General features: G+C 41.2%; 1 protein-coding gene across 24 annotated transcripts in view; it reads right to left on the reverse strand.

Moving 5' to 3' along the window:
* Positions 1-18,050, reverse strand: part of tcf7l2 (transcription factor 7 like 2) — a 218,660-nt gene that overhangs the window by 117,808 nt on the left and 82,802 nt on the right. For 15 of the 24 annotated variants that reach the window (XM_072914123.1, XM_072914124.1, XM_072914122.1 and 12 more), the window contains exon 5: positions 9,664-9,723. The exons of the other annotated variants lie outside the window; for them this stretch is intronic. In XM_072914123.1, coding sequence (XP_072770224.1) covers positions 9,664-9,723 — 60 coding nt within the window. The remainder of the gene's footprint in view (positions 1-9,663; positions 9,724-18,050) is intronic. 24 annotated transcript variants of the gene reach the window in all.

The raw sequence follows: 18,050 nt of genomic DNA on the forward strand, positions 1-18,050 counted from the left end.
AGTTCAGGTAGGTCTTTCGCGGCACTGTAGACAAGACACATAATCAAATAAATTGGAGGGGTTTAGTCTGGTTCTGGCTGGCCTGGTGAACCTGAAAGCATTGTTTGGAGCGCACGAGCAGGCGGTGACAATGCTGGTCGCCAAAAAGCAGTTGAGCGGATCCCCCATGTTCACTACTGCAAACCTCAAAGAAAAGCCCCTCTCCTGGTATAAACAAGGAACTGAATTCAAGACGGCTTACGGGCTCAATGGAATCCCTCAGCATTCTGCCACATATTCACTTTAAATTTGACTGTGACCGTGTACTCATCCACAACTTTAACTCGTTCTGAGGAATATCCTCCTTATTGCTACTTCTTTCTTAGAGATTTGTGTCACATAGGGCTGGGCGACATTTCGATATACTCGATATATCGCGGGTTTGTCTCTGTGCGATATAGAAAATTACTATATCGTGATATTTGAGTATATGTTCTTACACAGTTGCTTTTAGCTGCGGGCATTACACTATATGCGTTTCCCACTCTTTCTTGTCTCTCCTTCTCACAGAGACATAAAACAAGCGTCACATACTGTCGCGCGTGCAACGTCACACGCCCTCCCCGAGCAGAGAGGTAGCTAAATGGGGTAACATTAGCCGTGATGCTAACGGTGCGTTGCCATTGGTATTACGAGAGAGAGAAGGTGCGAATCTGGTAACAAATGGAGGAAGAATTAATTCCCAAGAAAAACAGCATCGTCTGGCGGTGGTTTGGCTTCAAGCGGGAATATGTCGAACAATTATGCGGCAAAAACGCTGCTACAAAAAAGTAGCACCACTGCTAATTTGTAGCATCATTTGAAAAGTCACCCGCTAGAGAATGAAGAGTGCTTACTCCGCATGTCAACATCTCCGTTCGGTGCCACACTCACAAAATGCCGAAACAACAATTTCAAGATCAACACCGTATGAAAAAAAAATCTACAACAGAAGGCGATAACGTCCGCAAGAACCTACCACAGAACGAAAGACATATACTTTTTGATTTCCTATTATGAAGCTCATTTTTATTTGACAGTTTTTTAAATATCATGTGTGACATCATGCACAAAATTGCACTGTATTTGTTTTTATCTATTCTGTACAAAAAGTGCACTTTAATTTAGTGTTGTTTTGATATGGCATCATAGTGACATCATGCACAAAAGTGCACTCATAGCTTGTTTTAAAATGTCTCTGACAATCTTGCACTTTCTGTTTTGAAATGACATGAATGTTTGTGCCACTGCTGTTTAATAAATACAGTTTTTGTAAATTGACTTAATTGTGGTTTCCCTCTCTGCGTGAAAGTTTAAAATGAGCATATATTAATGCAGCATGAACAAGAATGTTTTAATGTAGACACATAGAATCATCATACTGGTGTGATTATATGCATCAAGTATTAATACAAGACTAAGGCAAAATATCGCGATATATATCGTGTATCCTGACATGGCCCAAAAATATCGAGATATTAATAAAAGGCCATGTCGCCCAGCTCTAGTGTCACATACTAAACATTTTAAAGTTAGCCAATCCTATTACAAGTTTGATCATCCGCTTTGTTTCCCATACGTTCAATTGAACCGCCACAATTAAATTTGCCGCGAGCTGCTTGCCCTCGCTCATAAACACATTATAATAGGACTTCCTGTAAATGTAGCTTGTTGTTATAACTCCGTGCCAGCATCACCCCACCACTTCTTGAACCATCACATAGGCACAGAAGATGTAGCAGGAGAGATCAGTGTTTCACTTTTTGCTATATTTAGCGAGTATTCAGACTCTTTTCAAAAATGCAACAAATCCAGCAACTTTTCCTCGTGTTATTGAAGACTCTGACCTAAAAGCAATGTATCACTGTTTCAAACGAGCAGCGGGTGCTGCTGTTCTTGCGTCTTAACAATGACTCTTGTATTGCCATTGCTTATGAAAGCCACAGACACATGAAAAACCGAATGAACACGGTAACACATGTTGCATTTTATTACACCGTCTCTGCTTTGCTGCGGCGCTCCATTTTCTTGCTGCTCTTAGTCTTCTCTGGGATACTTTTCAGAACACAGGAGATATAGGGTGTCCTGAATGATTCACATAGTTGTAAATTACATTTGTGGCGCCCCCAATGGGATGTGATCAAAATACATTGGAAGGAATGCTAGTTTACGTTCAATATACCGTATTTTCCAGACTATAAGCTGCTCCATTTTTCCAATGCTTTATCTCCTGCGGCATTTAAAATGGTGCGGCTAATTTATGGATTTTTCTTTGTTAACAGCCATAACGTTTATATATTAACCAAATAGTTTTCATATTACACCAATAGAGACACTGAAAAGGTATGTTATTGTTTGTGCTATGGCGCCATCTTTTGGATCAGTTCACTCACTGCAGGTGCTGTGGTTCGAAAATGTATTTTCTGTTTCATGCCATAAAACCATCCATAACATTTTTGCACGAAATGATTTGTATTTATCACTCCAAGCAACATTTGTAAGATTTACAATGCAACTAAAACAATTCATACTTACTAACAAACCCATGTGTGATGTCTGTAGGAGTGTTTTCATGCATATTTGTACGTGCTATCGTAATGTAATCAAGGTAGCGTCGTTAGCATTTGCGAATATGCTAATAAATTTACAAGTGTCTATGTGTTAGTGTTGTTCACTTACAATGGCATTGTTTTTGCATTGTTTCAGTTTCGTAAATTCACCACAACGTCACCATGGAGTTATTGAGTCTGTTTTGCTGATTGGAGAGGTAGCTGTTTTGTTTTACTGCTGTGTGACAGGCACCATTTGGAAACAATTAATGTAGGTAAATAAACATTCACAAAATATTTCGTACCGGTATACGGTATATCTGCGGTTTATAGTCCAGTGCGGCTAATATAAGTAAACAATTTTTTATTCTAAAATTTGGTGGGTGCTGTCTAGCCCGGAAAATGCCGTAAATATCCTGAAAGTTTTTTAATCTTTAGACAAATGGTAATTAGTCTCGCAAATGTCAACTAAAATTAGGTTTTGCTTTCTGGCAGCCATGTTTTTGTACCAATCTTGCTCAGAATGTACAGACGAGTGCGTACTTAAAGGGGAACATTATCACCAGACCTATGTAAGCGTCAATATATACCTTGATGTTGCAGGAAAAAGACCATATATTTTTTTAACCGATTTCCGAACTCTAAATGGGTGAATTTTGGCGAATTAAACGCCTTTCTATTATTCGCTCTCGGAGCGATGACGTCACATCGGGAAGCAATCCGCCATTTTCTCAAACACATTACAAACACAGAATCAAATCAGCTCTGTTATTTTCCGTTTTTTCGACTGTTTTCCGTACCTTTGAGACATCATGCCTCGTCGGTGTGTTGTCGGAGGGTGTAACAACACGAACAGGGACGGATTCAAGTTGCACCAGGGGCCCAAAGATGCGAAAGTGGCAAGAAATTGGACGAATGTTGTTCAAAATACGAGGGTGTGGGGAAAGTCGACGAAAATGGTCAGTCGTTTGTTCCGCACACTTTACCGACGAAAGCTATGCTACGACAGAGATGGCAAGAAAGTGTGGATATCCTGCGACACTCAAAGCAGATGCATTTCCAACGATAAAGTCAAAGAAATCTGCCGCCAGACCCCCATTGAATCTGCCGGAGCGTGTGAGGTATTCAGGGACAAAGGTCTTCGGTAGCACAGCAAGCAATGGCGGCAGTTTGTTCCCGCAGACGAGCGAGCTAAACCCCCTGGATGTCTTGGCTCACACCGTCCCGAAGATGATCAAGAGAAGAATATCGACCCTAGTTTCCCTGGCCTGCTGACATCAACTCCAAAACTGGACAGATCAGCTTTCAGGAAAAGAGAGCGGATGAGGGTATGTCTACAGAATATATTAATTGATGAAAACTTTATTCATTACTCGCGGTTTTACGTAAATTATTATACATAAACTGTGTTTACCAATAATTTAGCTTAAAAACATTACAACATTTAAAAACAAACACATACCAATCGTTGGTTAGAAGGCGATCGCCGAATTCGTCCTCGCTTTCTCCCGTGTCGCTGGCTGTCGTGTCGTTTTCGTTGGTTTCGCTTGCATACGGTTCAAACCGATATGGCTCAATAGCTTCAGTTTCTTCTTCAATTTCGCTTAAGCTGCTGAAATCCGAGTCTGAATCCGAGCTAATGTCGCTATACCTTGCTGTTCTATCCGCCATGTTTGTTTGTTTTGGCATCACTATGTGACGTCACAGGAAAATGGACGGGTGTTTATAACGATGGTTAAAATCAGGCACTTTGAAGCTTTTTTTAGGGATATTGCGTGATGGGTAAAAATTTGAAAAAAACTTCGAAAAATAAAATAATCTCTCGGAACTGATTTTTAATGGCTTTAACCCTTCTGAAATTGTGATAATGTTCCCCTTTAAGTAAGTGTGTACTTAATTTGGTGGTGAGCCGACAAAACACCAAATAGTTACAGTGGGTGTTTCGTTGAGCGCATCGAGAGAAATGTCAAAACTGCCCATAGCGCCACCGTGTGGTTGATTTGTCAGAGCATGAATAACACAGGCAACACAATAAAGGTGCATGTTTTGACAAATGGTGTGCAGCGGTTCAGGAGTAGAAGACTTAGCATCGCACACAAACAAACAGTCATGCAGTGTTTGTGCAGACATTTCTTGGGAATAATAAAATGGGTTTGTCATAGTAATTAATCCCTCGCAATTCTGAACTTGCAGCGAACATTCTGAGAGTTGAATGCCAACACAATTTTCTACAAGGTTCCTAGCTCTGATTGAAAGAGCTACAAGTGAACACACAATGAATCACGACTGGACCTTGCTTCCCTGTGACTCAGTACTACGGAGGTGAAAAAACATGGCCAACCCTAAGCACTCATTCCATCACTGCAGCCAAAGCCTTATCCGTCCTTTCTCTCCCGGTGCATTTCTTCCCCAGCACTCCCACTATTCCCGTGCCCTCGGCCCAGTGCTAATTGGTAAATCTGTTGAACCATGCCAAAGCCAACAATGAGACACCTGGAGTTCTGTCAAAACAAGTTTCCCTGCGAGACGGCCTCCAGTGCTAATACAGTAGCACGCAGTGTTGTCACTCAATAGGCCAAAATCTGGAGTATGTAGGGAACAATTCATGAACAATTTTGCGGAGTGTCGTGTTGTGTTAGAGCATCAAAAATTTGATTATTGAACCTAATTGTTCCTGTAAACCACGAGTAAACCGCGATTAACACATTTATCCGACGCCTACTTAGTGTTGCTTCAGGGTGAAACGAGTTCAAGTTGTTGTAGGCCCACTTGTGACGTCTTGACCCGACAACCTGTCATCTGAAACTCGGGTTACGCCTTCAAAACGCGAGGATGTGAAAAGTGTGTTTGTATGACACCGATGCACACACGCAAGACAGACGGGCGCACCCAAATATGATCCTGCCAGACCTCGTCAAACAAGTTCTAGCAAGGACGCAATCGCACGAAGACACGCAGACAAGGAACAACTTCCTTTTTGTTGTACACAAAAATCTGAACCCTCGCAGTTGTCTCGTTTTCACAATCAAGCACGTTTTTTTGTGTTTTAAAGGGCTTGTTAATTACAGTCAACAAGAGGAAGAATGTGCAAAAACAACACACCCTTAATAAGGCAAACAAAGCAAAAACCAGCACACTTACCCCCAGGGGAGTTTAATAAATCCTTTCTGGGTTTTTGCACCACAAAGCCTCCTCCAGGATTCTTAAAGGTGAGTTCACATTTGCCATGGTTGGTCTGGGTAAAGTGAACTCTGGTGTGTTTGCTCTGCTGGTACGGTCCGTTTGGTGAAGTGTGAATGCTATAACCCAAACTCGGGGATGCATACCAAAACGTGGTACCATAATGACACTCGTGCTTAAGTCAATGGTAATAACCCGAAATTAAGTACAATTCCTTTATTTTGATACTGAAATGAAACAAAAAGGTGACAGGGGCACGTCTCAATGTGACCCTCATTTCACACTTAATCGCCAACCTTTAGAGGGGACGGCGTGGTGCGGTTGGGAGAGTGGCTGTGCCAGCAACCTGAGGGTTCCTGGTTCAATCAATCTTCTACCATCCTAGTCACGTCCGTTGTGTCCTTGAGCAAGACACTTCACCCATGCTCAGTGTGTGAATGTGGAAATAGTGTCAAAGCGCTTTGAGTTCCTTAAAAAAGGTAGAAAAGCGCTATACAAGTATAACCCATAATCCATAACCTTTAGACACTAACAGCAGTGCTTGGTTTCAACAAGGTATTCTTAAACTCGCTCACACGTTGCTCTCCGCACGAGCAATAACAACACCCATTATCCGTCAATGTCACTCACAGCGAGGTTCATTCAAGAACACCAGAAATCTGAATATCAAGTTAAGTTTGCTCAATTAATACGTTGAGGATTAACTAACAAACCTTGTAACCATTACCTTGTAACCATTACCTCCCTGCTTGGCACTCAGCATCAAGGGTTGGAATTGGGGGTTAAACCTACTTTTTTTCCCCTCATTTTTGCGATTGCGATTTAATATGTGATTAATTCATCAAGGTCCTCTTATGTGTTTTTTAACAAACATGTAACACATCAATATGTGATCAAATGTATTGTACATATACATATATTTTATGTTCTAAATAATACAATTATAAACATACTAAATACTTCGACCTGCAGTCTTGTCAGCACAGCGCTTTTATTGTGAAGGCTGGAAGTGTGTTTTTTGTATTTGAGTTTAAGCTCTCGCTTGACGGCTGTCATGTGTGACGGTGAGACGAAGCTAGATATTACAAAACTTACTCTCTTGCCACTTCTCACACAAAGTAGTGTATAGTTTTCACTTAATCTGTCGGAAGACTTACTATGGAAGCGCTAAACACTACAACAAAGACGCTGTCGAAGTGAAGCACATAAACTGGACCGCCCACAAAACTGTGCATGCTGAAGAGACGGTCAGAAAGCGGCTTGAAGACGATCTGTAAAACATAATCTATGCACAATTTTGACCAAAGAACCACCATTGCATGTCATATAGACCACAAGGACAGTGGGCAAGGAGGGCACTCAGAGCACTCAGCAGTATAGAGAGCAAGCCGCTTCAATGACACTTCTATCGCAACCTTAACACATTGACCCAACATGCATTGATTCTTACATGCGCAGGTATTTAACCACACAAGACATTCTCTCCCTGCCTGCGCGTTCTTTGCGGTTAATAAGTCGCATTTCATCGCATTGTGTTTAAATTGCAGATGCAATTAATCATTCAGCCTTAACTTGCATGTCACAATATTCCATAAAAACAAAAAAGTATTGTTTTGGACAAAATGTTTGTTTTTGTATGTTGTAGGTATTGTGTTACGCACTGTTTATCAGGGGTGTAACGGTACACAAAAATTTCGGTTCGGTACGTACCTCGGTTTAGAGGTCCCGGTTCGGTTCATTTTCGGTACAGTAAGAAAACAACTAAATATACATTTTTGGGTTATTTATTTACCAAATTTGCAAAATCTTCCACCAAAAATATTTTCCTTAGTGGAATATTTAATGTGAAGTAATCGGAACCTTGTATAGGTCAATAATTCATAATAACATTGATTTTGATTCAATATTATGTTTTGAGCAATGACAGTTTGAAAGAAAAAAAACAGCTTTGTTTTATTGGTCAACATTGCAACTTTTTCTAAATTACATTTAACCTTTAAGCTTTTTTATTTCACTTTTGTTATGTCTTTGTTTAATTTAATAGTATTTTTAGAATGTGCCGTGGGCCTTTAAAACAATAGCTGTGGGCCGCAAATGGCCTCCGGGGCACACTTTTGACACCCCTGCTATAGATAATAAACAATGTAATCTGATAAATCTATGGATAAAAAGCAGAGCCTGGCAACACATGCGCGTTTATCATAACTCTCTCGCTCTCTCTCTGTCTCTGCCCCTCCCTCACGAATGCTGCTGCTCCCACAATTTGTTTTGTTTTTAACCCCATCTTAACCCTGAACGTACATTGAAAATACACGCAACCCTAACTCAAAATGCCGGACATTCGAGGCATTTAAGAAACTCCGCCCTGACACCTCCGCAAAAGAGGACATGTCCGGTGAAAAGAGGACGTGTGGTCAGTCTATCGTAGCCCGTTAGCTGCTAGCATGCCGTGTGGTGTGCCTCGGTGTACATTGTTTACACAACGTGCGTTACGCTACTTAATATGTCCGTGTGGAAACTCGTTCGGTACACCTCCGAACCGAACCCCCCTACTGAAACGGTTCAATTCAAATACACGTACCGTTACACCCCTAGCGTCAATTCATTAGCCATGTTCCGAAATAAACGATGTGGTGCACGTTTGTTGTGCAATTATCGAACAACTGTTTAACCCTCTCTAAAAACACCGTACAGTACAATAACCATATTATCGCAATGATGATCAAATTAGTTAAAAATAGCTTTTTGTCAGTGTAAAATATGCCGATATTTGTACGTAGTTTACTACGAAATCATGTTGTAAGCGTAAAATACGTTTGTTGTGTCGTTGGCTACCAATGTTTTCCCGCGCTCCAGACTCTCCAACGCACAAACGCGGTACAACGATAAATACAATCATTTTAAAACAGTACGATAACCGTATCGGCCACTATGTTCTGTTGGAGTCGAAGCAAATTGATGCTAGTGGTGTGCCTTGGTGTGCATTGTTTACACAACGTGCGTTACGCTATTTAATATGTCCGTGTGGAAACTCGTTCGGTACTACTCCGAACCGAACCGGAACCCCCGTACCGAAACGGTTCAATACAAATACACGTACCGTTACACTCCTACTGTTTATACACCAGTACAAAAGTACCGATTTGATAATACGTAAACGTTATCCAACTCTTATCAGAACCCCAGAATGTACCAAACAAGCATACCAAGATCGGTTGAGAGATGGGCCCTGGCACATTTGCAAGTGAACTCTGGTACGGTTTGGTTCACCCAACCTTAAGTGAAACATTAGATGGCAAAAATAGCTTACTATCAGAATAACCTGGGTTAAACACAGCACAAAATTGTCCGATCTACTTTACTGGGCAGCTTCTGGTCCCATGACATAAATACCAGTGTGGGCCGGACCAGAGTACTGAACCACAAAAGTGAAAGCAGTCTGAACTCGAAGATCAGATCAAGACAAACATTTCTCATAGTGACATTTCATCATCAACGGCAGTCGAAAATCAGGTGATCGACAAGATTGGATTATCAAGGTGATTAATTTCATGAACAAAGGAGATTAGAAAGATGGTGAAATCACTCACAAAGGGAAGTAAAATAAGATTAATCCAGGCCGGTTAGGTATGAGACAAAAAAGGAATACAGAGAGACAAAGTGTCTGATGAAGTTTAGTTTGGTTAAATGTATGAGTAGTTCAAAATTCCCACACCCAAACGGCCAAAAAACACAAAGATAAGCAGCAGCACTGAATTAGCACAAAGCAAAACACAGCGTGATCAACAGCATCATCATGATCCATTCATTTGGTTTTAATTGAAATCATCATCAAATTAGCAGGTGTTAATTTATGTGGTGTGGAATCAACCAAAAAAATCCTGCAAGATATTTTTGGAATTCAAAGGTCTCTCACCAAATGAAATTGGTGAAGGCTCAGATCTGACTGTCCAGGGAATTCCCAGCAGAAGGGCCCCTGAAAGGCAAAGATGGACGTTCCCAAGTCACACAATTATATGAATCTCTCACAGTCTCTTTACACACACACAGGCTCATTTACACTCACATACACCTCCGGCCGAGCAGGATTTATGCAATGTTCTCCCTGGAATGCCAGCATCCCTTGGTTCTTGACTTATTTAAAGGACTGGCTCGTCTCTGCTGGCTAAGCCTTCTCCTGGGTGCATGTTCTAGTCCATTATTAGTGATTTTACATGGAGAGATCTGGCTTGTTGCTCATAACATGGCTGCTGGTGGCGGCTGGCTGCTTGTTAAACAATATTACAACACATTGGAACATTTTAAGCTTACGGTAGCCACACTTTTATATACAGATAACAGAAAAGGGAGTCGTTTTATTTCTTCTGAGAGAAATGGAAGAGAACTTGCAGGAAAAATCAACATGAACTTTAGTTTACCAGTGCCCGATTGCTATTGTCCGACTTGTTTCCTCCGCAGTGAGTTTATATTTGCACTTGCACTTAACCCCCCGAGGGGCCAGCTAAGATAACTTGCAGTACGTAGAAAGACCAACACAAGTGTGCTATTCGTTTTCCATGTTTTCTGTGTCAATGGACAGAGATTATGTAATCGCAATATACGCACATTGCAATGTGTGTTGTAATGTTGTCGCCCAAACAATACTTTTACGTGTTCCATTAAAGGATCAGCAGGACTCTTCAACTATTGTTGCCTCGCGGACAAAGTCAACACAAAATGAATCGTCCATGGGAACCGTCTGCCATGCAGACACCAGCCTTACACACACAAAGACTAAAAGGTGCTCTCAGGCCCGACGCTGCGTCTCGACATGGGCCTGAAGTGATGATGTAACCCCCGTGACCCCTCCTAAACAAACATCTGGATTACATGCCGCCAGGGAAGGTCTAGGTAAAGTGGTCTTAAGGGTCTTCAGTGTGTGGGTGGCGCCTGCTGACCACAGTGTCATTTATTGACAGCCTGGGCCCTCCCGGAGTCCTGCGCAATTGTCTGTCTAGTCCAGGTGCACGGTCTATTCAGACCGCAGGAAGTCCCCCTCATCCCCATTTGTCCAGAATAAAGAAAGAACCAGCAAAAAAAGGTGAATTTGATCCGGCGTCTTGTCTAGTCCAACAATAACCTAGCACGTCCATGCAGTCCTTTAGGCCCATTGTCTTGGATCCGTGGAGTCATTATGACGTCTTCACCCTGAAACTTTGTTCAAAATATTCTCCTTTTTTTTCTCGGATGGACAACTTGTCAGCATTCCGCTGAAACAAGTGAGGGTGAATGCTTGTAAAGACTCAGGTGGGAGGTCCTGCCAGCAGTGAAAATGGACAGATTCCATCACTTCCTCCGCGCTAATTACCATACATCTTGCATCCCCGAGACCTTTCTTGGCTACCTCCGACACAATAACGCCCAGGCACACAGTCGGGAAATGGTTAACACTCCAGCCGTCCCCTGCTGCCAGTGAAAGGACGCAAGACAATGGAGACATTGTTAGGCTGTAGACGCTAGGGCTTTGAGTGTGTGCGTGCGTGTCTGTGTGTGTGTGTGTGTGTGTGTGTGTGTCAGAATGGCAGGAAAGTGTTGGCGCTCTACTCTTGACATGTCCATGTTTCTGCCCTAATTCCGAGAGTGGCGTATCTAATCGGAGCTTGTGTTGTTTTTCCGTGTCATTCCAGGACCACGCCGACTTGATATTTACAAATGATGTCATGGTTTTGCGAACATGAAGAGGGCCTTTAAAACACATAAGTAGTATAAAAACTGCAACCAGCAGATGCGCTGTTGTCGATTCAGTCAACCAGTTTGCTGTGTAAAAAAAGGCAGCATGTCAGCTACAGAAAGTGGACGCACATCGTCACTATGGCAACAATTATTCTACTCAATGCAACATTGACATCAAAAACGGATTTTGAAAATAATCAACATATACCCATTTAAAAACAATCTTTTAAATAATCAACCCCAATGGTAGATTTAATGAAGACTCTTCCCATGGTGTAATTTTTGACTGTTTGTCTAAGCCAGGGGTCGGCAACCCGCGGCTCCGGAGCCGCATGCGGCTCTTTGATCACTCTGATGCGGCTCAGCTGCATACTTGCCGACCCTCCCGATTTTCCCGGGAGATTTCCGGATTTCGGTACCTCTCGCAGAAAACTCCCGGGATTAATATTTTCAGATTTTCACCCTAACAATAATAATAAGGGCGTGCCATGATGGTACAGCATTTAGTGCCCTCTACAATCTGTACAAACAGCGTGCCAGCCCAGCCCTTTGTTGTATGCATATTCTACTTGCACACGCAAGTGACAGCAAGGCATACTTAGTCAACAGCCACACAGGTTACACTGACGGTGGCCATATAAAACAACTTTAAGACTCTTACTAATAATGCGCCACACTTTGAACCAAAACCAAACAAGAATGACAAACACATTTCGGGAGTACATCTGCACCTTAACACAACATAAACACAACAGAACAAATACCCAGAATCCCATGCAGCCCTGACTCTTCCGGGCTACATTATACACCCCTGCTACCACCAAACCCCCGTGCGTCGGTTGAGGTGGGCGGGGGTGTATAATGTAGCCCGGAAGAGTTAGGGCTGCATGGGATTCTGGGTATTTGTTCTGTTGTGTTTATGTTGTGTTAAGGTGCAGATATTCTCCAGAAATGTGTTTATCATTCTTGTTTGATGTGGGTTCACAGTGTGGCGCATTATTAGTAAGAGTGTTAAAGTTTTTTATATCGCCACCGTCAGTGTAACCTGTGTCGTTGTTGACCAAGTATGCCTTGCTGTCACTTACGTGAGCAAGCAGAAGCCCCATACAATGTGTGCCTGGGCCGGCACGCTGGTTGTAGTGGGCGCTAAATGCTGTACCATCACGGCACGTTCAAGAGAATAGTTGCCCTGAAATTCGTAGTCTGCGGGAAAAATCGGGAGGATTTAAAAGTATGACGGTGTCAAGCGCCATTCATATAAAACTTGCGGGCAGCACTAACATTCAATTTTCATATTTAGGTGTGGGCCGCGTGTCTGAGACCCTTGGTTTATACATAGCACAAAGCAAAAAAAAAATAATTTGTATACAGTGTTATTTCATTCTAAATTTCAAAAGCTTTTTGTGGCTCCCATTATTTTCTTTAATTTGTGAAACTGGTCAAAATGGCTCTTTGAGTGGTAAAGGTTGCCGACCCCTGGTCTAAGCTCACTCTTCTACTCATTAACGGTTGCATACAAAAGGGTGAAAATTGGTGAAAACATGCACCTTTCTTGTGTTGCCTGTACTATTACCTTTCAGACAAATACACGGTCCTGTGATTAAATCCCAAAGTTCCACGCTAGGCTGACTTGAAAATTGTCACAGGGCTCAAAACATTTCTAAAAAAAAAAATCCTCCTGTAACTTTAATGGTTTCCTAATATGCAAAACCAAGCTGTTTTTGTGTATTTGGGTTCTGCGTAAGTCTTTAAAATGGTAAATTAAACCATGGAGGCATGGCGGGGATATTTATAAAACAATCTTGCCTTCCTTCATACTCCATTCAAACGAGTCGTTTGGAATTTGCCCAATTTGTGACGTTTTTTTTCCATTGGTGGCGTCAGCAGATGTCTCCATATATGATGAACACTTACCTCAAAGTGCTTTGCGCGAGTTTGTCACTGTAATCCGACTCTGTGGTCAATAAGTTCCTTCTTTTTCTCTATCCTCTTGTTTCGGGGCAGACTATCTCGTACATGCACACGCATCCTCCGCTGTTGCCATTTCTAATACAAAGTAGCGTGTAGTTCAAATTTATATCTGTCAATAGACTCGCTAAGGAAGCGCCGAAAAAAACAACATGGCTGACGAGGAGAAATCGCTGTCAAAGTGGAGGCACATAAATAAGACCAACCACAAAACAGTGCATCCTTAACAGATGTTTATAAAATGGCTTAAAGATGGTCTGTAAACCATCAGTGCCTCCATGGAAATGCCCCCCTCTACCTCGAAGAACTACCGTATTTTTCGGCGTATAAGTCGCACCGGAGTATAAGTCGCACCTGCCGAAAATGCATAGTAAAAAAGGAAAAAAAACATATATAAGTCACACTGGAGCCCGGCCAAACTATGAAAAAAACTGCGACTTATAGTCCGAAAAATACGGTACTCACCCCCAAATCCTCCACACGACACCTCCGCTCCGGACAGAGGACAAAACTACGAACAATGGCTTCTCTGCTCCGCCGCTCCCAGTCTGTGGAACGCTCTCCCTGACCACCTGAGGGCACCACAGACTGTGGATGCTTTTAAAAAAGACTTAAAAACCCTTCTTTTTAAAAAATATTTTTTTTAGATATATGCATACTAGTTTTAGCTATTTGGCTTTTATTTTTATTTATTTTTCGTTATCTTTTTATTTTTTTTAATACACTGTAGCACTTTGAGGTTGTTTTTACTCAATGTAAAGTGCTTTTTACAAACAAAATCTATTATTATTATTATTATGCAACATGTTGATCAAAGAAGCACCATTACATTTTATGTAGACCACTAAGAAGTTTTTAAATGTAGTAAAACATCATTATATGACCTTTTTAAGGTGTTTTGCCGAATCAGGGAACTTGGTACACACCTTTAAAGGATTCACAAGCATGTGTGTGAAAAATGATTAGTTGATAAACATGGCCATCATCATGCAACTTAGCATTTAGTTGTCCATATGTCATTGAGTTTGTCCATTGATTAAAGAACGTTGAGGATATTTGTATTCCATGTAGCTGGCGTGCCTTTCAAAGTATTTTGAACACAGCCCATAGGGGGCGCCGCAAACGTAATTGTAAGGCTGTTGATGTGAGACGACAAAGAAACTGCTGCTTATGCGCTCTCTGTCTCTCTGGAGCTGTGAGGTATTTCTTGGGATCACTTCCTCAAAACAACATCAATAGGAGGATAAATATTGTATAACTTCCAGCCAATGGCATAAAAGTTCAGCGGCGGCAGGTTTGGAGGCTGCCTGCGGGGTGGTCAGGCACTTCAAAAAGGCCCCGCCTGGCTCCCTTTGAGCGCATTGTAAAGAGGGGGCATACAGCGTGCCCTCAGATAGGCCTGCCTGCGCCAGGTCATTTCCTCTTTTCTACACTGATCCCACATTTTTGACTAAAGCTGATGTCTGTAAGTATTTTTAGGAACAACAATATTGTCCACAAAGTGTCTGAATGATAATGCATTCACATTCTGTCAATTGCATGTCAAAATAACAGGGGGTGACATAACCAATAACCATTAGGCCATCCAGAAAAGAACATGGGTCTCATATACAGTACATGTGCATAACATCGATTAACGCCGTAATATTACGCTTGGATATACAGTTGCTCCCAAAAATTAGGCCAAAATTAGATTTAGAGTTAAAAATGACACAAGAAAGTGGCAAAACAAAACACGGTTCTTTGATTAATTAATAATAAATCTAATTTTTGTGTGTATTTTTTTACATAGTCTTAACAAACTTGTCCTGGTAACTTGTAGTATAATCAAAGGTGCCCAAAGTGTGGAACGGGAGCCCATTTGCAGCCTGCAGCTATAATTTTGTTGGACCGCAGCATCATTTTTAAATAAAATCAAACCAAAAAAAGAACAATACAAATTTTACAAAAAAGAAAAAAAAGATGTATTGTATTTTTCGGACTATAAGTCGCAGTTTTTTTCATAGTTTGGCCGGGGGTGCGACCTATACTCAGGAGCGACTTATGTGTGAAATTATTAACACTTTAGCGTAAAATATCAAATAATATTATTTATCTCATTCACGTAAGAGACTAGACGTATAAGATTTCATGGGATTTAGCGATTAGGAGTGACAGATTGTTTGGTAAACGTATAGCATGTTCTATATGTTATAGTTTTTTGAATGACTCTTACCATAATATGTTACGTTAACATACCAAGCACGTTCTCAGTTGGTTATTTATGCCTCATATAACGTACACTTATTCAGCCTGTTGTTCACTATTCTTTATTTATTTTAAATTGCCTTTCAAATGTCTATTCTTGGTGTTGGGTTTTATCAAATAAATTTCCCCAAAAAATGCGACTTATATATGTTTTTTTCCTTCTTTATTATGCATTTTCGGCCGGTGCGACTTATACTCCGGAGCGACTTATACTCCGAAAAATACGGTCATGGGAATGAAAATGAAATGGAATTTCACTAAACTAAAAATAAAATGTGTCAACTAAAACACAAAGCTGACCCAAAGTTTTGTATTTATATATACAGTATATATATATGATCTGTTTTTAGCAAAATTTTTTTTACATAATTTAAAAAAAAATCTAAATGGCTTTGGATGCTTTGACAATTCAGTAATCAGCCCATGGCGGAAAAATGTGGACACCCCTGATCTAGACCTACCGTTTAACTACAGATCAGTCAAAAGTTTGCGTACACAACTGAGACCTACTCAGTGGCCTAGTGGTTAGAGTGTCCGCTCTGAGATTGGTAGGTTGTGAGTTCAAACCCCGGCCGAGTCATACCATAGACTATAAAAATGTGACCCATTACCTCCCTGCTTGGCACTCAGCATCAAGGGTTGGAATTGGGGGTTAAATCACCAAAAATGATTCCCGGGCACGGCCACTGCTGCTGCTCACTGCTCCCCTCACGTCCCAGGGGGTGAACAAGGGGATAGGTCAAATGCAGAGGACAAATTTTACCACACCGTGTGTGCGTGTGTGTGTGTGTGTGTGACAATCATTGGTACTTTAACTTTAACTAACAATAGGAATACAATCTTATTTATTTTGGGCTCTTGATGTCTAATTGAATGGTTAATTTTTCAGGACGTAAAGATCATACAACACAATGAAATATCCCTGATTCTTTTTTTTTGTTTTAAATATATATATATATTTTTTTTTTTTCTCAATTATTTTTCTCTGTTTTGTAATGAACTTTGCAATAACCGCATAGTTTATGAGTGTTGCTGAAGGTTGCAGAATGTCTTTTAAATTGACCAAGCCAAGCCCTATGAACTTCCTGTTTGATATCATCACTGACTGCAGCGGATACTGTCTCTTTGGCAGCATATAGCATTGAAAGCACTCACTGGATCGACCAAAACTCAGAATAAAAGACAAAAGTCGAAGAAATGCTGTTTTTGCTCAGAAATGGAAATCTAGGACATCCTATTAACCTGACAGCCATGTCGAAAACTTGCTAATTGGTTTTAGTTACAGCCCACAAACTGGATCTTTGGCTCCGTGGCTCGCGGTCATCCTGGTGATTGTTACGAGCACTTCAGTTGGCTCTTATCTCGCCGGCCAATCGGCCGCCTCTTATCGCAGCCAGAGCAGCCTGCTAGCGCTGCAGGCTGAGAGAGGTCAAGGTGCTCGGCCATTTCTTATAATTCGCAAACAAACGACAAACTACTGTTTACAGCCCAGCTTATTGATAAGGGGATCACGTACTACAAAAAAAAAAAAAGATTGATTGAGCGACACCAGCGGGAGTCCGTGTGGGGTTATCATCGGCATGCACGCAGCTGTCCGCAGGAATCTGGCTTTGCTGGATGCAACAGAGGCAGTATGATGCAAACCAGGGAAACGTTTATTCGCACCTCCTTCTCAGTAAAGGAGCGCGGAGGAAAGAAGAGGCGCCAACAATACAAGCTGCGTTTCACGTTCAATTTCATCACTTGTGCTAACACCAAGTTGTGTGTGAGTGCGTTCGTGTGTGCGTGTGTGTGTGTGTGTGTGCATACATGCTGCAACACCCTGGAGCTCTGTGGCCTGTATGCTGAAGAGGGGTCGAGGGGGAGAACAACACAACTCACTAACTTATTTATCATCAAGTTCAAGAGTTTTTCTTGACCAAACAGACACCTTTAGAAGTGGACTGGCTCAACATGATTGCTTTCTTCATTGTGGCTAAAAACCGGCAGGCCTGATTCTGATTCATTCGAGCTTAACGAGGACGGGCATTTGACGGAAAATTAACCATTGATTTTTGGTCCTAATTGAGAATTTCTCCTATTTATTCAATACCAATGCAGATTAACATGCTTTTTGTGGACTTTTTGTTTAGTATATGAGCACGGACACAATCAACAACGCCTCTGCTGGTTGCAGAAAAGCACTGCACTCTACTCTAAGGTTAATCAATAATGCCTTCTACAAAATAAATGACCATATTGAACAGAGTTATAAGACGACAACTCTTTTTCAAGATCCGTTTAAAAAAAAAATACAAAAAAAAAAAATAAAAAAAAAAAAAAAAAAAAAATAAAAATATATATATATATATATATATATATATATATATATATATA

Source organism: Nerophis lumbriciformis, linkage group LG11 (genome assembly GCF_033978685.3).
Source record: "Nerophis lumbriciformis linkage group LG11, RoL_Nlum_v2.1, whole genome shotgun sequence".
Classification (NCBI taxonomy): domain Eukaryota; kingdom Metazoa; phylum Chordata; class Actinopteri; order Syngnathiformes; family Syngnathidae; genus Nerophis; species Nerophis lumbriciformis.